The sequence below is a fragment of the Lepisosteus oculatus genome, chromosome 7 (assembly GCF_040954835.1).
Source record: "Lepisosteus oculatus isolate fLepOcu1 chromosome 7, fLepOcu1.hap2, whole genome shotgun sequence".
NCBI lineage: Eukaryota > Metazoa > Chordata > Actinopteri > Semionotiformes > Lepisosteidae > Lepisosteus > Lepisosteus oculatus.
In genome coordinates this window covers 29,390,733-29,406,557 of record NC_090702.1, presented here as the reverse complement: position 1 = coordinate 29,406,557, position 15,825 = coordinate 29,390,733, and the positions used below count along the sequence as shown (strand labels likewise).

The following is a 15,825-nucleotide window of genomic DNA, read 5'->3' as shown; positions in this document are numbered from 1 at the left end:
AGGCTCTCTGTGTTGCCTGTTTTTACCTGGAGGAACTTCAGCTCATTGATTGGCTGAAAGTTCCATGGGCATCAGAGTCCTACGTGGGTTACTCGGCCCTACCAGTCCCTGATTGGTTGATCAAGGTGAGATATGAGTCACTTACTCCTGACACTTAGTAATGCAGTCCAGATGTCCAACTGGCACTCCCTAGACAGATAGGCGCCAATGGATAACCATTGATCATGATAGCCAGGCTTAGCTAAGTGCATCCCCCTTTGGGAGCTGTCCTTATCAAAAGAAAACATCTTGCATGAATGGTTTCTCTGTGGCTGCACCACAGAGATGAACAGAGAAATGGGGCCTCATTTGGGAAGCTCAGAAACACTTAATTCTGCCTTATTATTAAGCCTCGCCGCTACACTACCATGGCTCTTTTAACCAGTAGACCTACTGTCCATAGCACAGGTGGATAGTCCCTTCCGTGGACAGCTATGGTGACCTGAAGCCCCGAACCAGCTCTGAGATTTGTAACACCTTAATCCCCTTTTGGGAAGTCAAGACAATTCCCTAGTCTCTCCTCTCCCTTCGTACTTCTTCATCCCTTTTTGTCTAAACTTTCCTTGATGGTCCTGTATGACCCAGTTTGTAGGGATGCTCCTTAATGGACTACCCAAATGTAAACCTTGGAAGGCATACACATCTAATAGTTCAGATGGGTAGCTGCGTCAGCATGCGTAGGCTGCAAAGGAACAAGTAATATGTTTATTCCATGCTGAAAAAGAGAAGAAAGAAAACACAATGTTTTTCATTGTGTTTGTAACTCTTTTGATAGCACTAGTCTTACTGCAGAAATAAACATGTATAATTGCCAATCTGAATAGCAAGATTTTATTTATTTATTACTGTTGTGTCTGAATATTTCCCAAATTTCTTTTAAAATTTATTAACATTAATTATGAATTGTGTCTGTTTCATTTAAATTGTCATTATACAACAATGTTATAATTACTGTTAGTATTTTATTGTTAAATTAGTCAGTCATGAAAAAAGTCAGACAGTAAAAAATACAGAAAAAATGTTGCGGTAAAGTCATTAAATAAACATTTAAATACTGTTTTAATAATAAACAACTGGTAAATAGACAATTGGATGATTGAAGTAAACAATTTAAGATTTGATGTGATTCTACCATTTTTCTTTTATCTTTTTAATGAATTGAAAGTATCTTTCTGAGAACAATCCTGAAATGATTTTAGTATCTTTCTCATCAATCTGGGTCTGATTGTGATTGGCTTGGAATCACATACTAAGCCACCATTATTTCCTGTAGAGACAAAGCCAGAGTAGGATCTTGAGAACTTACAATGTAAAACATAAAATATGGAACAATTTACTTTTCAATCAAACATTAGAACAAAGAATTAAAAAAAATCTTTTTGATGGATTTTTCTTTCAGCTGTAAATGTTTTGCATATTTTAAGTAGATGGTTTCTTATATAAATTCAGTACTTAAAATAAAAGTTAAATGATACAGTATTAGCCATATTTATATGTTGGACCAATAGAATATCCGTTTTAATTATCAACAAGCAACACATAAAGGTTCTGAAAATACGTTTGAAAAAACATTGACTTAAACCATGCACTAACCATTTGGTATTGATTTTTCATGTCCTGATGTACAACCTCCCTCATCTGTCTGATTAGGTCATCTTCTCTGAAGGTAATTAAAATTTCAACAAACATGAATAAGTCGAAAAACTTTTGCCTTTAATCATGATTCGAAAAAATTCTCTAAAGGTATACCTACATTTTTACATTTTCTGCAGATATTTTCTGCAGATGTTAAAGTCCCTTCATAACACCAAATTTCCCTAACTAATTATCCAACACTTTCTGAAGAGGGGTGTTTTCCTCTGGTATGAATTATCTAGCGAATTTACTGTGCAGCAGTTTGAGTTTCAAGAAATATTGATTATAATTTTGCAGAGAGCAAATGACTCCCTGTGGGACCTCTTTGGAAGCTGGACAAGGTCCAAGATACTGAACATCTAACTGAGTTAATGCGGACATAAATCCTTATTCTAATCAAGGAGGTTATTTTTGGATGAACTGAAGTGATCAGTCACTAGACACCTCACAATTCCATTAATGAAGCTCTGTCAAAATAATCTAATGAATATAATATTGATGGTGTATGATTTATAATCCACCCTTAATGCAGCTGCTTAATATTTTTTTGCAGAAAAAGCATTTTCACAATTGCTGACATGGCCAAGTGAAAAAAAAACACTTAAAGCCTAGGGCCAGTGAAGTTTAGGCATAATAATTTGTTCACACATGGACAATATACTGTTTCTTGCACTAGAAAAGCTGATCAAAAACAGTTACAAAAGAGCAAAGATAGTCTGTTTGTAAGGATTGTTTGTTGTTCCTATCCATTTGTGCCATGCCACCCTACACCACTTCTCCATTTCCAAGGAACACTAAAATATCCCTAGTGTCTTAGCCAAAAGTGGCTTAAATTGAGTATTACAATCCTGCTACTGTTAGGCCAGGGTGCCTCTGGAGTATGGTGAGCTTGAAGTGGCCAGGACAATGGAAGCTTATTAGCGCCATGAAGATGGTTTATATGAGAGAAAGTGAGATATATGATATATGAAGAGAAAAAGAGGAGGGTGACAATGTTCTGCTGTTGTTAAAGTCAATGCTACTTTGCAAGGGATAATATTATTGCCTATAAGGTACAATGCAATACACAGTATTAATATAGTAAGCAAGATTGTTCACAAATTAACTGTTGCATATAACTGCAATACTTTTTCTGTATATAAGAGATACTTTTCTTGTATAAATGCAATAATTTTCTTGTAAAAACAGAATATGTTTCTTGTATAAACACAAGACTTTTCTCATATAAATGAGATACATTTCTCATAAAAATGCAATACTATCTCGTATAAATGAGATATTTCTTTAGTGGCGCTAATAAGGTTCCATAGGACACTATCAGCTTGCCAGACAAAAGATATACAGATATATAAAGATCATGATAGACTGTTCACATACTATATCTGTTCAGTCAGAAATAAGGGTTGGTAAGCATTTTGAGGGTGTACTGGATGGTAATGCCCTCCAATCATGGAGGTGCTAACAATTTCACATATTACAGGTACGTGGAATGTGATGCTAAGAACAAACAATAGAAAATACTTTAACTTCATGTGCATTAAAATAAATTTGCTTGTAAGAACTGATCTTTCTGTAGACAACAAGGATGTATAATTGTTACCCATAATATGAAAGATTATAAAATAACCACTCCGTGTCCACAGCAGTGGGTTGAAATGAATAGTTTTCTGCCAGTGGACATTATGACATTTACCAGTGCTGACTGTCTTTCTTTCTCTCTTTGCAGTCCACACATTGTGACAGAGTACATGGGCATCAGAAATGAAAGTTTCATGAAATTAGCAGCAGTAGGAACCTGGATGGGAGATTTTGTGACTGCCTGGATGGTGAGAACTAGAAACATTTAATTCCCTCTACTTAGATTTCAGTTTCCCATTGATCTTAAATCTTAACACAATACAATTACTGTAGGTGCTGATATGCATCAATGATTTATATTTCTCTTAGAGGCATTTTCTTATGCCTGTAGAAACAAAAGAACACATGGAGAAACGTTTTATTCACTTACCTTCTTATTGAAAACATCTAAGAAATCTTGAAGAATCTAATCATTATTTTCTTTATTTTTAAAGCTGTAAGTGACTATGGAAGAACCTAGAGACAATGGATAATGACTAGTTATTGTCAACATTTCCACTTCTTAGAGCTTCAAACACCAAGGGCTTTTTACGTAGTTGTCTTCTGGTTTATCATTGTCTTCTGGTTTATCATAGTTAATTAAATTTTGGGTAAATGATTAAGAGCATCAAAAGTGTAGGATAAAGCAGATGAACTGAAAAAAAGATAAGAGAACATGAGGAGAGAGGGGGGAACAGACCACAGGAGAGTAGGAGACAGAACATAGGTCAGGTGAGAGTTCCCTGCTCAAGATCAACTAGGAAGACCATATTGAAGCTAAGAGAGCTTGCTGTTAGAGAACTTGGATTTCCTGTGTAAAGTGTTTCTCAATTAAAAATGTCCTCTCCTGGTTAGTGAGTACATTCTGGAATAGTGAGAGAGATTCCCATTTATTTTGTGGCATTTGGGTTTGCAGAGGGAGAAATTTAACACAGGTTGTGTTTTATTTAGTTTAGAAAGTAGCTTATCTCCTCTTTTGGCCACTGTGGGCGTTATTTAACAGTTGAATACTTGGTAACAGCCTACGGTTTTTTGGGTGTTCTAGACATAGGTCTCTGGAAAATCTAAGATGTTATCTGCCAGGTGTTTGTCCAGTTTTGAATTTTATCTAAATATTTCTTAATTTCATTTGCTTCTTCTACAAAATTAATTGGCTAATCCTCCTACAGTACATGGTATCAGATGTGAACTTGACTCATTCGCTAAGTATACCAGAATCTATATCATTGATGTAAATCAAGAAAAGCAGTGGTCCTATTACATACTCCATTTAGTACATCAACAAAATATGAGTATTCACAATTTATTTTTGTAACTCCCTGTTTTTTTAATTTCCAATTCTTAATCCAAACACTTGTGTTTCCCTGCCTCGTGCAGTTTGAGAATTAAACTTTAATATTAATTAAATCAAAAACCTTTTAAAAATCTAAACACATCATATTTTATGCCATGTGTGTGCCATTATCATTGTTGCTTACTTGAAGAATTAACAAGATGGTTATGAAAGATTTACCATTTTAACTCCATGTTACTGTAACTGTCACCTAGGATTATAATGTTCATATAAAGTATGTTAATTTCCAGTTTGATTCTTATACTTATTTCTACAATCTTATATAAAAAAAGCCGGTCTTTATGGTATGTGTTATTTGATTTAATTATCTCTTTGTTTATATGGACATGTACTACATTAGCAGTAGTACTTGGACAAAACTCCTGTCTTAAGCTATTGTTAAAAGAGCTGTGACAATTGCTTCTGAATAACATCTCTTGATTTCTTGAGAACAATTAGTAAGAGACCATCAGGCCACAGGGATTTATTAATCTTGAATTATTCTAAATACTTAAAACACTACTGTATCTTCTATTCTAAAACTATCCAATACAGAACTTTGTCCTTCTGCTGCCATGTTGTTGATTTCTTTCTTAGTGAATGTTACGCCCCCAAGTGTCTAGGGGAAAAGGGGTGTAACATTTAGGATAATTTGTTTGGAAGCAGGGGGGGTTTTGGTGAGGGACTAGGAAGTATGATAACAAGGGTAAGGAACTAGAGTGGTGCCAAAGGAAAGAAAATAAACAAAATGGAGCTGGCTAGGACAGTGAGGGAAAGCTAATTTGACTACAAAAGAAACCCCAAAACACACGGTCTTCTGCGTCTTCAACACCCTAGCTAACCTGCACTGACTACCCAAAACCATACAAAACAAACGGCACTCACCCGAACTAAACTAGTGTACCAATACAAAATCAACTAAGTGTGTAAAGTGTACCCAACAACCTAAACTTACCTTATATACAAAAGTTCACACAAAAACACAAGTGAACCAGGAAGACAAATAAGGGAAAACAAGAGTAATAAATAGGAGCAGGGCACAAAAAGAACACAAAAGTTGAACATGTAACACTGGGGCAAGGTAATGACAAAACAAGGATGAACACACAAACAGACGAAAGTCCAAACCAAACCAAACCAAAAACATTGATTGAACACTGATTGGCTGAGGCTAATTAATGATGACATCATACTGAAACAGTGGAGTGATGGTGGGCCAATGGGGAAGGGAGAACAATCAAGGGTCAGCAGTGTGGAACATAGAAAAAAACACACACAGAACACACACTGGGACGTAACAGTGAACACCTGAGTGCAATACTCATTTTAGTGCATCAGTCATTTCCCTTTCATTGTCTCATGTTTCACATTTCTTTCCCAGATACTGTATATTTTACTTCATTCTTGATATAATTTTTTGCCCTTGTAGTATTGAAATAACTTTTTTATTATGTATTTTGATCTCTATTGAAAAATACATTCCAGTTTTTTAAAATGGCCTTATTTATTGTTTTTTTATTTCTTATTTACTTGGTTTTAGGATTTATTTTTTCTCTACTCCATGTAAAATCTGAATGTGCGAGGACAGTGACTCCAGACAAAATGGAGATGGCTGTCTGTACCATATTCCCCAGAAGGGTGTGGGGAATGAGCAACTGCCCACAGTCACCTGATCAGTTGCTGGAAGACAATTGGTTTAGTAACAATTTAAGAAGTCAGAAGCTAATCGCTTTTGGAGTCATCATCTGCTGTTTGATGATAGAGGACAGGTCTTCTGCTATGCAAGCTGTACCAGAAGGAGTAAACAACTGAGGAACTTACTTTATGAATAATATATTATGTCCACACTGCTGACCCTTGATTGTTCTCCCTTCCCCATTGGCCAACCATCACACCACTGTATGATGTCATCATCAATCAGACAATATGATGTCATCATCAATCAGCCCTCAGCCAATCAGAAGTCATTTTATTCACTATATAATATGGAGGCTTTCAGGAAGAAAAGGCCTTTTGTTTGACTGTTGTCCCGTTTGGTTTTGGTTTTCGCTTCGCTTCTGGTTATTGCTTTGGCTTCGTTTGTTGGTTTGTTTTGCTTTGTGTGTGTGTTTTTTTGTATAGCTTCAGCTTTGTTGTTTTGTTGGGTTTTTTTTGTTAGTTTCTTTGTACTTTCGTTTGTTTGTGTGTTCATCCTTGTTTTGCCATTACCTTGCTCCAGTGTTACATGTTCAACTTTTTTGTTCTTTTGTACCCTGCTCCTGTTGATTACTCTTGTTTTCCCTTATTTGTATTCCTGGTTCACTTGTTTTTTTTGTGTGTGAACTCTTGTATATAAGGTTAGTTTAGGTTGTTGGGTACACTTACACTTAGTTGATTTTGTATTAGTACACTAGTTTAGTACAGGTGAGTGCCGTTTGTCTTGTATGGTTTTGAGTAGTCAGTGCAGGTTAGCTAGGGTGTTGAAGAGGCCGAAGACCGTGTGTTTTGGGTTTTCTTTTGTAGTCAGATTAGCTTTCCCTCACTGTCCTAGCCAGCTCCATTTTGTTTATTTTCTTTTCTTTGGCACCACTCTAGTTCCTTACTCTTATCACACTTCCTAGTCCCTCACCAAAACCCACCTGCTTCCAAAAGAATTATCCTTAAGTTACACCCCTTTACCCTTAGACACTTGGGGTCGTAACATGGCTACTTGGTGTTTGTTTTACCCTAACCCACCTATCAATAATCCAATTTATGATACCCCACACTGTGGTGTTTTACATTGAAATTAAAAAAGTAAACTGTTGCCATTTAATTTTACTAATTTCGTATCTATCTTATCCTGTTTTACTTCTTAATGCAAGATCATTCGTGCATGATCTGTTTTCTAGAAATTCTATTCTAATTTAAATGTTTTGGAATTTCTCTGGATTCTTGCACCAAGAAAACCACTGCCGAACTCCAGTCCCATTTAGATGTACTTTTTCATATATGTAATAATATTCTTTGCCATGGAAAGATTTTAAGTGGCTGAAGCCTTTTTCACTCCATGTGCTTGGCATGTCTTCTCTTGACAGATTAATATTTCCAGTTGTTCTCCCTTGCCTTGTGGTGGTACCTAGTCCTGTTCTTCAGTCTCTTGCTTAGTTGTTAAAATTTGTGTAAGGGCAATCAAGCAACAAGAAAATATACTACTACACTTTACCACTGCAGTCATCACGTTTTAAGGCTCAGATCTAGAATTCTATATACAAAGAATTTCTTGAGGAATAATAAGGCTTTGGCAGACTATATCAAAATATCTTGCAAGAACTTCTAATCACAGTGTATTTATATCTTTAAACTCATGAAGTATGGCTCTATACAGTACTGTATATCATTCATTAACACCACCCTTAACATTCCTTAAACCTGTTGTTTATGTTGTTTATGTTATCCGCCGTTATGCTTATTCCATTGATCTGACACACACAGGTAAGTATTATGTTCTGGAAATTATTTTTTTATTAGATTAACCATTGAACAAAGCATACAAAAACTGATAAGTATCTTTTTATATATTCACCATCTGTAAATGGCTTTCAGTGTTTTACAACACATTATGCAATTTCTGAAACTTCCCTCTACAGCATGATTTTTACTCTCACATCATAGAGCACAAGCAACTATTATTCATGTTGTATACATTTGTATTCATCTCTGCTAGAAGGATGGAATGAGTAAACATCTATTTTTGATCTCTTAGGATTTACCATTTTGTGCAAAATGTTTGACTCCCCACTTAAGTATAATTAATTTGATCGGGTTGGAGGGAGGTTAGTGGAGTTGCCATGGACACCAGAATGGGACCCAGCTATGCCAATATTTTTGTAATCTGGGTAGAACAACGCTTCTTTTCTTCCTACACTGGCTTTGTCCCGGACCTCTACAGGCAATACATAGATGATGACCGCCACATGCTCTAAAGACCAGCTAGAGCACTTTCTGCATCACTTCACCAATTTCCACCCATCCCTCAAGTATACAGTTTACATATCTTCCTCCTTCTGTTTGTAGACATAAACCTATCCATTAACCATCCCCCAACTCTCTACTTCGGTCTATAACAAACCCAGAGATTCACAAAAGTATATTCTTTACAGCTCATTTCATCCCAAACATACTAAAAACTCTCTCCCCTTTACACAGTTTTTGTCTGGTATGACGACTGTGCAGTGATGACATCGATTTCCTGAACCAAGCACTCAAAATGCACTCTTTTTTCATCAACAGAGGACACTCCACCCGTGCTATGGACAGGGCCCTCACCCAAGCCAAAATCAGCCCTCGGACCATCAACCCGATCAGGAACTCCTGGCCTAACAACTGCATTCCCTTGGTGCTTCCCTACCACCCTAACACTCTCTCTATCCCCAGGACCGTTAACGACAACTTTCCAATCATACAGGATGTTCCTTCCTTTGGGGACATATTTCCTGACCCCCCTATCATCTCATATCGCCAACTACCTAAACTGCGTTACCTTCTTGTTCACAGCTCCCTTGACTGCCTTCAGCAATCATCCACTCCAGGCACTTTCCCCTGCAACAGAGCTTGCTGGATCACCTGCAAGTACATACTGTACCTAACACCACACTCATTTAAGGCCCCTCAGGACAATTCCAGATCACTCAGATGACATCTTGTACCTCCAGCAACCTTATTTACTGTATGTCTTGCAGTAAATGTCCATCTACATTGGGGAAACAGGAAGGAGACTCAGAGACTGCTTCAGAGAACATGTTAGGGCTATGAAGATGAAAAAATTCTCTAAGCCTGCAGTTTCTCATTTCACCTTTTATGGCCATGATCACAATGATCTCTCTGTCTGTGTTCTCAAAGTAGGGTTTCTTAACTCCTATAGCAGAAATACATCAGAACGTGTTAATCCATCAGCACACTCTCTACCGTGTGGTAGGCAACGCTATTTAAACAATCTTTACTCGCTTTCCACTGCTCGGTATTGATTCCTCTCCGGATGAGCTCTTACCTCGCCTTTGTTTGAACCCCTCTTGCGATACTTCTACTGGCTACTGAACCTCCATTTGCCTTTTGACCACGGACTTGCCTAGTGTTTTGGATTGTATGCCTGTCTCTGAATTGTTTGGTTTCTGAACTTCCTTTTGCCTTTTGACCATGAACTCACCTAATGATTTGGATTCTATGCCTGTTTCACTATCTTCCCTCTCCTTCATCTGCATAGGATCCTCATACCTCATCAATGGGATCCCTTACAATTATCTTTGCTGACTGCCCTATCTTATCCTATTTCTTACACTCAAAGAAGGCTCCACAGCAGAAACATTGTGTTTTCTTTCTTCTCTCTTCAGTATGGAATAAACCTATTATTTATTAATTTGATAAGTGGGCACGAATCACAAGCTTACCCGTGAATTAAGATAGGCTGGGCCTGCTGAAAATAATATAGTACATGAATTTAATTATTTTTAATTTCTATGTAAAAAATCTATTAATTGGTGGTATAATTTTGAGATTGTACAGCATTTAATAATTCTAATTTTTTCCAGATTCCATGATTCTTCAATATTATTTAGACTTCTATTGCACATGCCATTCAAAATCATTTTGCAAGTCACTCATAGGATGTGTGCTCTACATTGCTGATCCCTGGTACAGAAATAATTAGAAATTGGAAATTACGGAAAATTATTAGGGAAGCCATGTTTAGTAGAATGGCCTTCAAAATAAAAAATGTCCGACAATAATTCTGAGAAATCTGAAATCTGTTGTACTGTATATTTTTTTACCAGTAGCTGTTTGTGGGTGTACGCTTGCACTTAATCTTTTCCTTCATTTATTTCCATTTATGATGTACAGCATGTTTCAATACAAAACTGATTTTTTTGGATGAGAAATTCACCGTATACTCATAGGAAATACCATGTCTAATGTTTTTTTTCTAGATGGATCAAGTTGCTTTTTCTTGTTTGTAGCATTTCTTATGTCCGTTTCCTGATGATGTTGTATCACATGCCACAATCAAAAGGTATATTTTGCCATTCAAGGTACTCTTATACAACTCAAATGATTTACTGTAGTCATAGAATTAGGAAAAAAACATATTGTTTTCTTATAATTCTTTCTGAAGAATTTTGTGATACTGTTAATACAGTGGTAAACAGTGGTAATCTTTTTTTGCATGCTGAAAAGCAATATTTTTCTGTTCAATCTTACCACATATTCATCACCAGAAATGGGTACCAGAATTGTCTTTTGAAAGAAGTGAAGAATGCCCTTTAGGAAGAATTAATGTACAAAAGTCAAAGAAAACAGCTGTGTATGAAAAGGGTGTTGTGATCCAGAGAAAAAGCTGACAGAGGCTGAGATCCATGGTTTCATATGCTTGTTCATTTGTCAACATAAAGACAAGATAGGGTCTTGTGGGATTTAACTGACTATAGCTAAAATATACTTTGACACCTCTTGGTAGAGTACTTGACAAGCCTGCACAAAGCATGCATTAGTATTCTGTATGCTTGGAGAGAACATTGACTTGTAGAAAACCATGTGCTGAATGTAGACCTTAAATCTGAATTTTTATTTAATTCATTCACATATCCAAATTTAATAAGGAACTCTTCTTGTCTCCTGGGAGGTTTTGGAAAGAAATGGAATTATCATTGTTAGATAGATGGACAGAAAATATCTATTATGCAGCATCCCTAAAGAGCACCAGCATCTTGCAATTTAATCTGTATTAATTATTTCCATAGGTTTTATCTGCAGTTCTCAAGAGATAAAATCTATCAATATAACATCCTTGACTGTATTGTGTCTTTTTAATATACCTTAATTGCTATTTTGTATATTAAAACTTTTCTGAATCTAATATAATCGCCATTGAAGGTTGAGAAAATTAAAGCTGTGCTTGTTGTCTTTCTTAGTTGGTAAAAAAAACAATATGAATTACAAAAAATTAATCCATGTTAATTAGTTTTATTATACAGCCAAAAACAAACAGACCTTTAAAAAAACACTGTAACCTTTTATTTTTTAAGATGAACTGTGTTTGCATTTATCAAACCCTAGCAGAATTTGTATTTTACAAATTTATGACATATGGTCAATTTTATATTCTTACATTTAAATTCTAGTATTGATTTATAACAAAAGGAATAGAGATGCCTCTTCCTAAACTATGCTTCCTAGTCTCTTTTTCAGTGTTGCCACAAAAAGTACAACAAAGATGATTAATAAAAAATCATGCAAAAAAACTACAGAAATATAATGAAAACAAAACAGTCTAGATTTACATAAATAACACATCACATTGGGAACAATTAAAATGTATTTACATTTTAATATTAAGTAGTTTTGTAGATTGATTATTATTATAATGTGGGATTAAAAAAAATAGCTCCAGTCATGTGATTTCCAAGATCTCAAGTACTCAGTGTATTTAAGTTGAGTATGGACTTGCCAGAATTAGTTGATGATATAGTTGAGAGGTATCTATATAAATGACTAATCAAAAGACATTAGTGTATTTTTTGTAACAACTGTACAAGATACAATCATTCTCCGATTTAATAATGAGCATCTTCCGGTTGCTATCTGCATGATTGAAGGTTGCCTGGAGAATGAAATGCTGTCCTTCTGAGAATGTAGAACATATTCATGTGAAAGTACAATGACAAATGACTGTCATGTTGTTCATGCAGGGGTTAATTTATTTTCTTGAATTTCTTTTGCTGTAGCTAAAGAAGTCTGAAAATGATAATGTAGGTGAATCAGATGTGATGATCCTGGGATGGGATAGTAACAATCAACAGACTAGCTTACAGAAACGAAGAAACTAGCTCTGTGAGTGAAACAGCATGCCTGAAAGGAAACGTGTTACCATCCCAGGATCATCACATCTGTCTGATTCACCTGCATAAGCATAATCATTTTCAGATTTCTGTGGCTATAGCAAAAGGCATTCAAAAAAAATTAACCCCTGCATCAACAACATCACAGTCGTTTGTCATTGTACCGTCGCGTGAATATGGTCAACATCTCAGAAGCTGTTAAGGGATAGAACTACAGCTGAGAGATTAAATAACCCTTGTCTTTGGGACACAAAACAGCTGAGGTGGCAACAGTGAGAATGGAGCAGTATATCATATGCCAATCTTTGCCTTTTTGCCCTTGGCAGATCTGACAGAAGATGCGTGAAGAGAGGCACTGAGCATTGTACTGGCCGTTGAATTGTTTAAGCCAACAAGCAGTGTATTGGACAATTCACTGAAGACCTTTGGACAAAAAAGAATCAATGAAATTATGTAAACCCAATTCCATAAAATTCCAAATGTTCTACCTTTAGAACCTGTTCTACCTGTATACACAGGTGTGTGAGAGAGAGAAAAATCAGTAGCTGATAAAGCATGGGAGAACAAAAGTTGGGAGTGGAGAGGAAGTGGGATCAGGAGACAAGCAGAGTGGACATTCAAGTGGTGTGAAGTCAAAACCTGCAAATGAATAGAGAGGATTAGAAGAAACAAGTTTATCATTGAGAGAAGAGGGTAGGTGTGATCCTAGATTCAGGATGATTTTGGTTTCAGATGTCTTTTTGCAATAGGCAGTGGCGGATTAAGGTGATCAAGCCCCCCATCCCATTACCAAAAAAAAAGCGAGCCAAAATACTGTAATAATTCAGTGACGCGTTCGGAGTAGGAGCTGCTACCACTGATTCAACCGGAATGTAATGTGGCAAACGCAGGGAACACACACGTACACAGGGAGCCCAAATACATGCACACTACAAAAGCCTGTAATGTAAGTACAACAATGCAACCAATAAATCAGATTCACAGCCAATCTGCGTGCTGACAGAAATCATGCGCACGCTTACTTTGAAACCGACTATACACAACAACAAGATCAGCACAGCAGGGGCCAGTGACCACCCTGTTTGAGCGTATTATTTCAAGAACAGAAGGACACTCCCAGCTCATGCAAATCCATTGCAGTCAATAGTCTCAAATCAGTCAATACACTGCATTGAAGATTAGATATTTTTCTATATTGGCTTTCAAGAAGGGATCAAACTCGTTGATAACTTCGAGGACACCCGTCATGTTCCCGTTGTCGAGGTGCCCGAACGTATCCCTGCGCCCCCTAAAAGACAGCCTTCACTCTGCTAAAAACTTTAACACTGCAACAACTCGGCAAATTTGAAATCAATCTGTCATATTTTCTATCGCACATTTTGAGGATGGCTACAGAGATCACCCGATGAATCTGCCAAAATAAAATTTGAACTGAGAATCCATTACATCTAAACAATTACTGGTTTACAAATTATTCAACGTTTTTATGGACCAATGGGGGCCATAAATCCAGGATGATCAATCCAGGGCCCTGTTCTTTATTCTGCCCCAGGCAATAGGAGTTCCGAAAACCCTCTTTGAGAACACAGAGCGAGAGATCAGTATGATCATGGCTGTTAGAGGTGAAATGGGAAACTATGGGCTTGGATTGATTTTTGATCCTCACAACCCTGACATGTTCCTTGAAGCAGTCTCCTAGTCTCCTTCCTGTTTTACCAATGTAGATAGCTGGGCATTTCCTGCAAGAGATGCAGTAAATAAAGTTGCTGGAGGTACAGTACAAGATGTCATCTGAGTGATCCAGAATTGTCCAGAGGGGCCTTAAATGAGAGTGGGATTGGATATATATTTACAGGTAATTAAATGAGCTCTGTTGCAGGGCAAAGTGCTTGGTGTGGATGAGTTCTATGAGATGATCATAAAAAAGAGTACCAGTGGAGGGACCATCCTGCAAGAGGAGGAAGTTGTCATTAATGGTCCTAGGCATAGAAAAGGTGTTAGGGTGGTAGGGAAGCACCAATGGAATGTGGTGTGAGGCCAGGGGTTCCTGATTGAGTTGATGATCACAGGGTTGTTGTTTTTTGAGGGCTTGGTTTTGGAAATCCATGTCGTCACTGCAAAGTCATTGAAGCCTGAGGAACTGTAAAAAACGGAGAGAATTTTTACTATGTGTGGGGTGAAATGAGCTGTATAGGACATGACTGTGTAAATCTGTGGGTTTGTAATAGAAGTAGAGAGTCACGGATGATTAATGGATATGTTCATGTCTAGAAATAGAAGAGTAGTTGAAGATATGTTAACTGTATAATTGATTGTGAAGTAATGCAAGAAATGCTCTAGGTGGTCGTTAGAGCATGTGACGGTACTGACGCAGTCATCGATATATTGCCTGTAGAGGTCAGGGACAAAGCCAATCTACAGATGCAGCCATTCAAAGTGCGTGGTACAGACACGTACCGGAGGTAATTGGCTACGGCATTGCGCATTGTGACGCACGATGACGCGTGGTACCGCGGTACGTGATTGGTTGACCGACAGGGGCGCTCGTGGTCGTTGGTCTGTCGTAGAAAGATTTACAGTAAACGTCTTTACTGTGCCCGTTGTAGTATTGAATATTTATATGGAATTTTACCACTGAAGGGAAATCTTAGTAGCTGAGCATAAAAAGAATAGGAGCATACTGTAACGTGTGTGAAGGCTATAAACAATATTAATTTTGGAACATAAACATACAGTATATGGCTGGTACTTTAAAGAAAAAATACACACCAGTATTCCATTTCTCCCTAAACATTTTAAGCATCGAAGTCTTTAACTAACGAGATACCGGAGTCAACAAGCATACTTTTAGAATTTGATTAAAAGGGAATATAATATGGAATCGCGTATCTAAAAAAATTAATAACGATATAATTCTATTCATGTACCGCAACACAAGAATAGTACACGCTGTACATTGTCTGTTGATAATGTTTCTGTAGTGCTTTTTCAGCACTCTGCATGTGATCTTGGCGGTGGTGCTGTGGGCTAGGTTCCTGACTCCCATGTCACACGGTCTGCGATCGAATCCCACTGTGGAACCATGACTTTTTTTTTTAACAAACATTTCTTTTAAAAAAGACATTTCTTTGGTCAGAGATTAAATAAAACCTCACTCGCACCAAACAAATTTATATTTCTAAATATCACAACATGATCGAATTTAAGTCACTTTAATAACAATGAATAGTCACCTAGGCGTTACAATATAAACATTTATTTTGGTTTAAATCGTATTTTGATTTAAATCGCAAACGCGGGTTTAAATATATTTGTTTTTTGATTCACAATCAGACAAATGCAACATAAGTT

General features: G+C 36.8%; 1 protein-coding gene across 1 annotated transcript in view; it reads left to right on the top strand.

The window, feature by feature from the left end:
- Nucleotides 1-15,825, top strand: part of tmem117 (transmembrane protein 117) — a 280,385-nt gene that overhangs the window by 237,830 nt on the left and 26,730 nt on the right. The window contains exon 5 of the mRNA XM_069192367.1: nt 3,401-3,500. Within this exon, the coding sequence (XP_069048468.1) occupies nt 3,401-3,500 (100 nt within the window). The remainder of the gene's footprint in view (nt 1-3,400; nt 3,501-15,825) is intronic.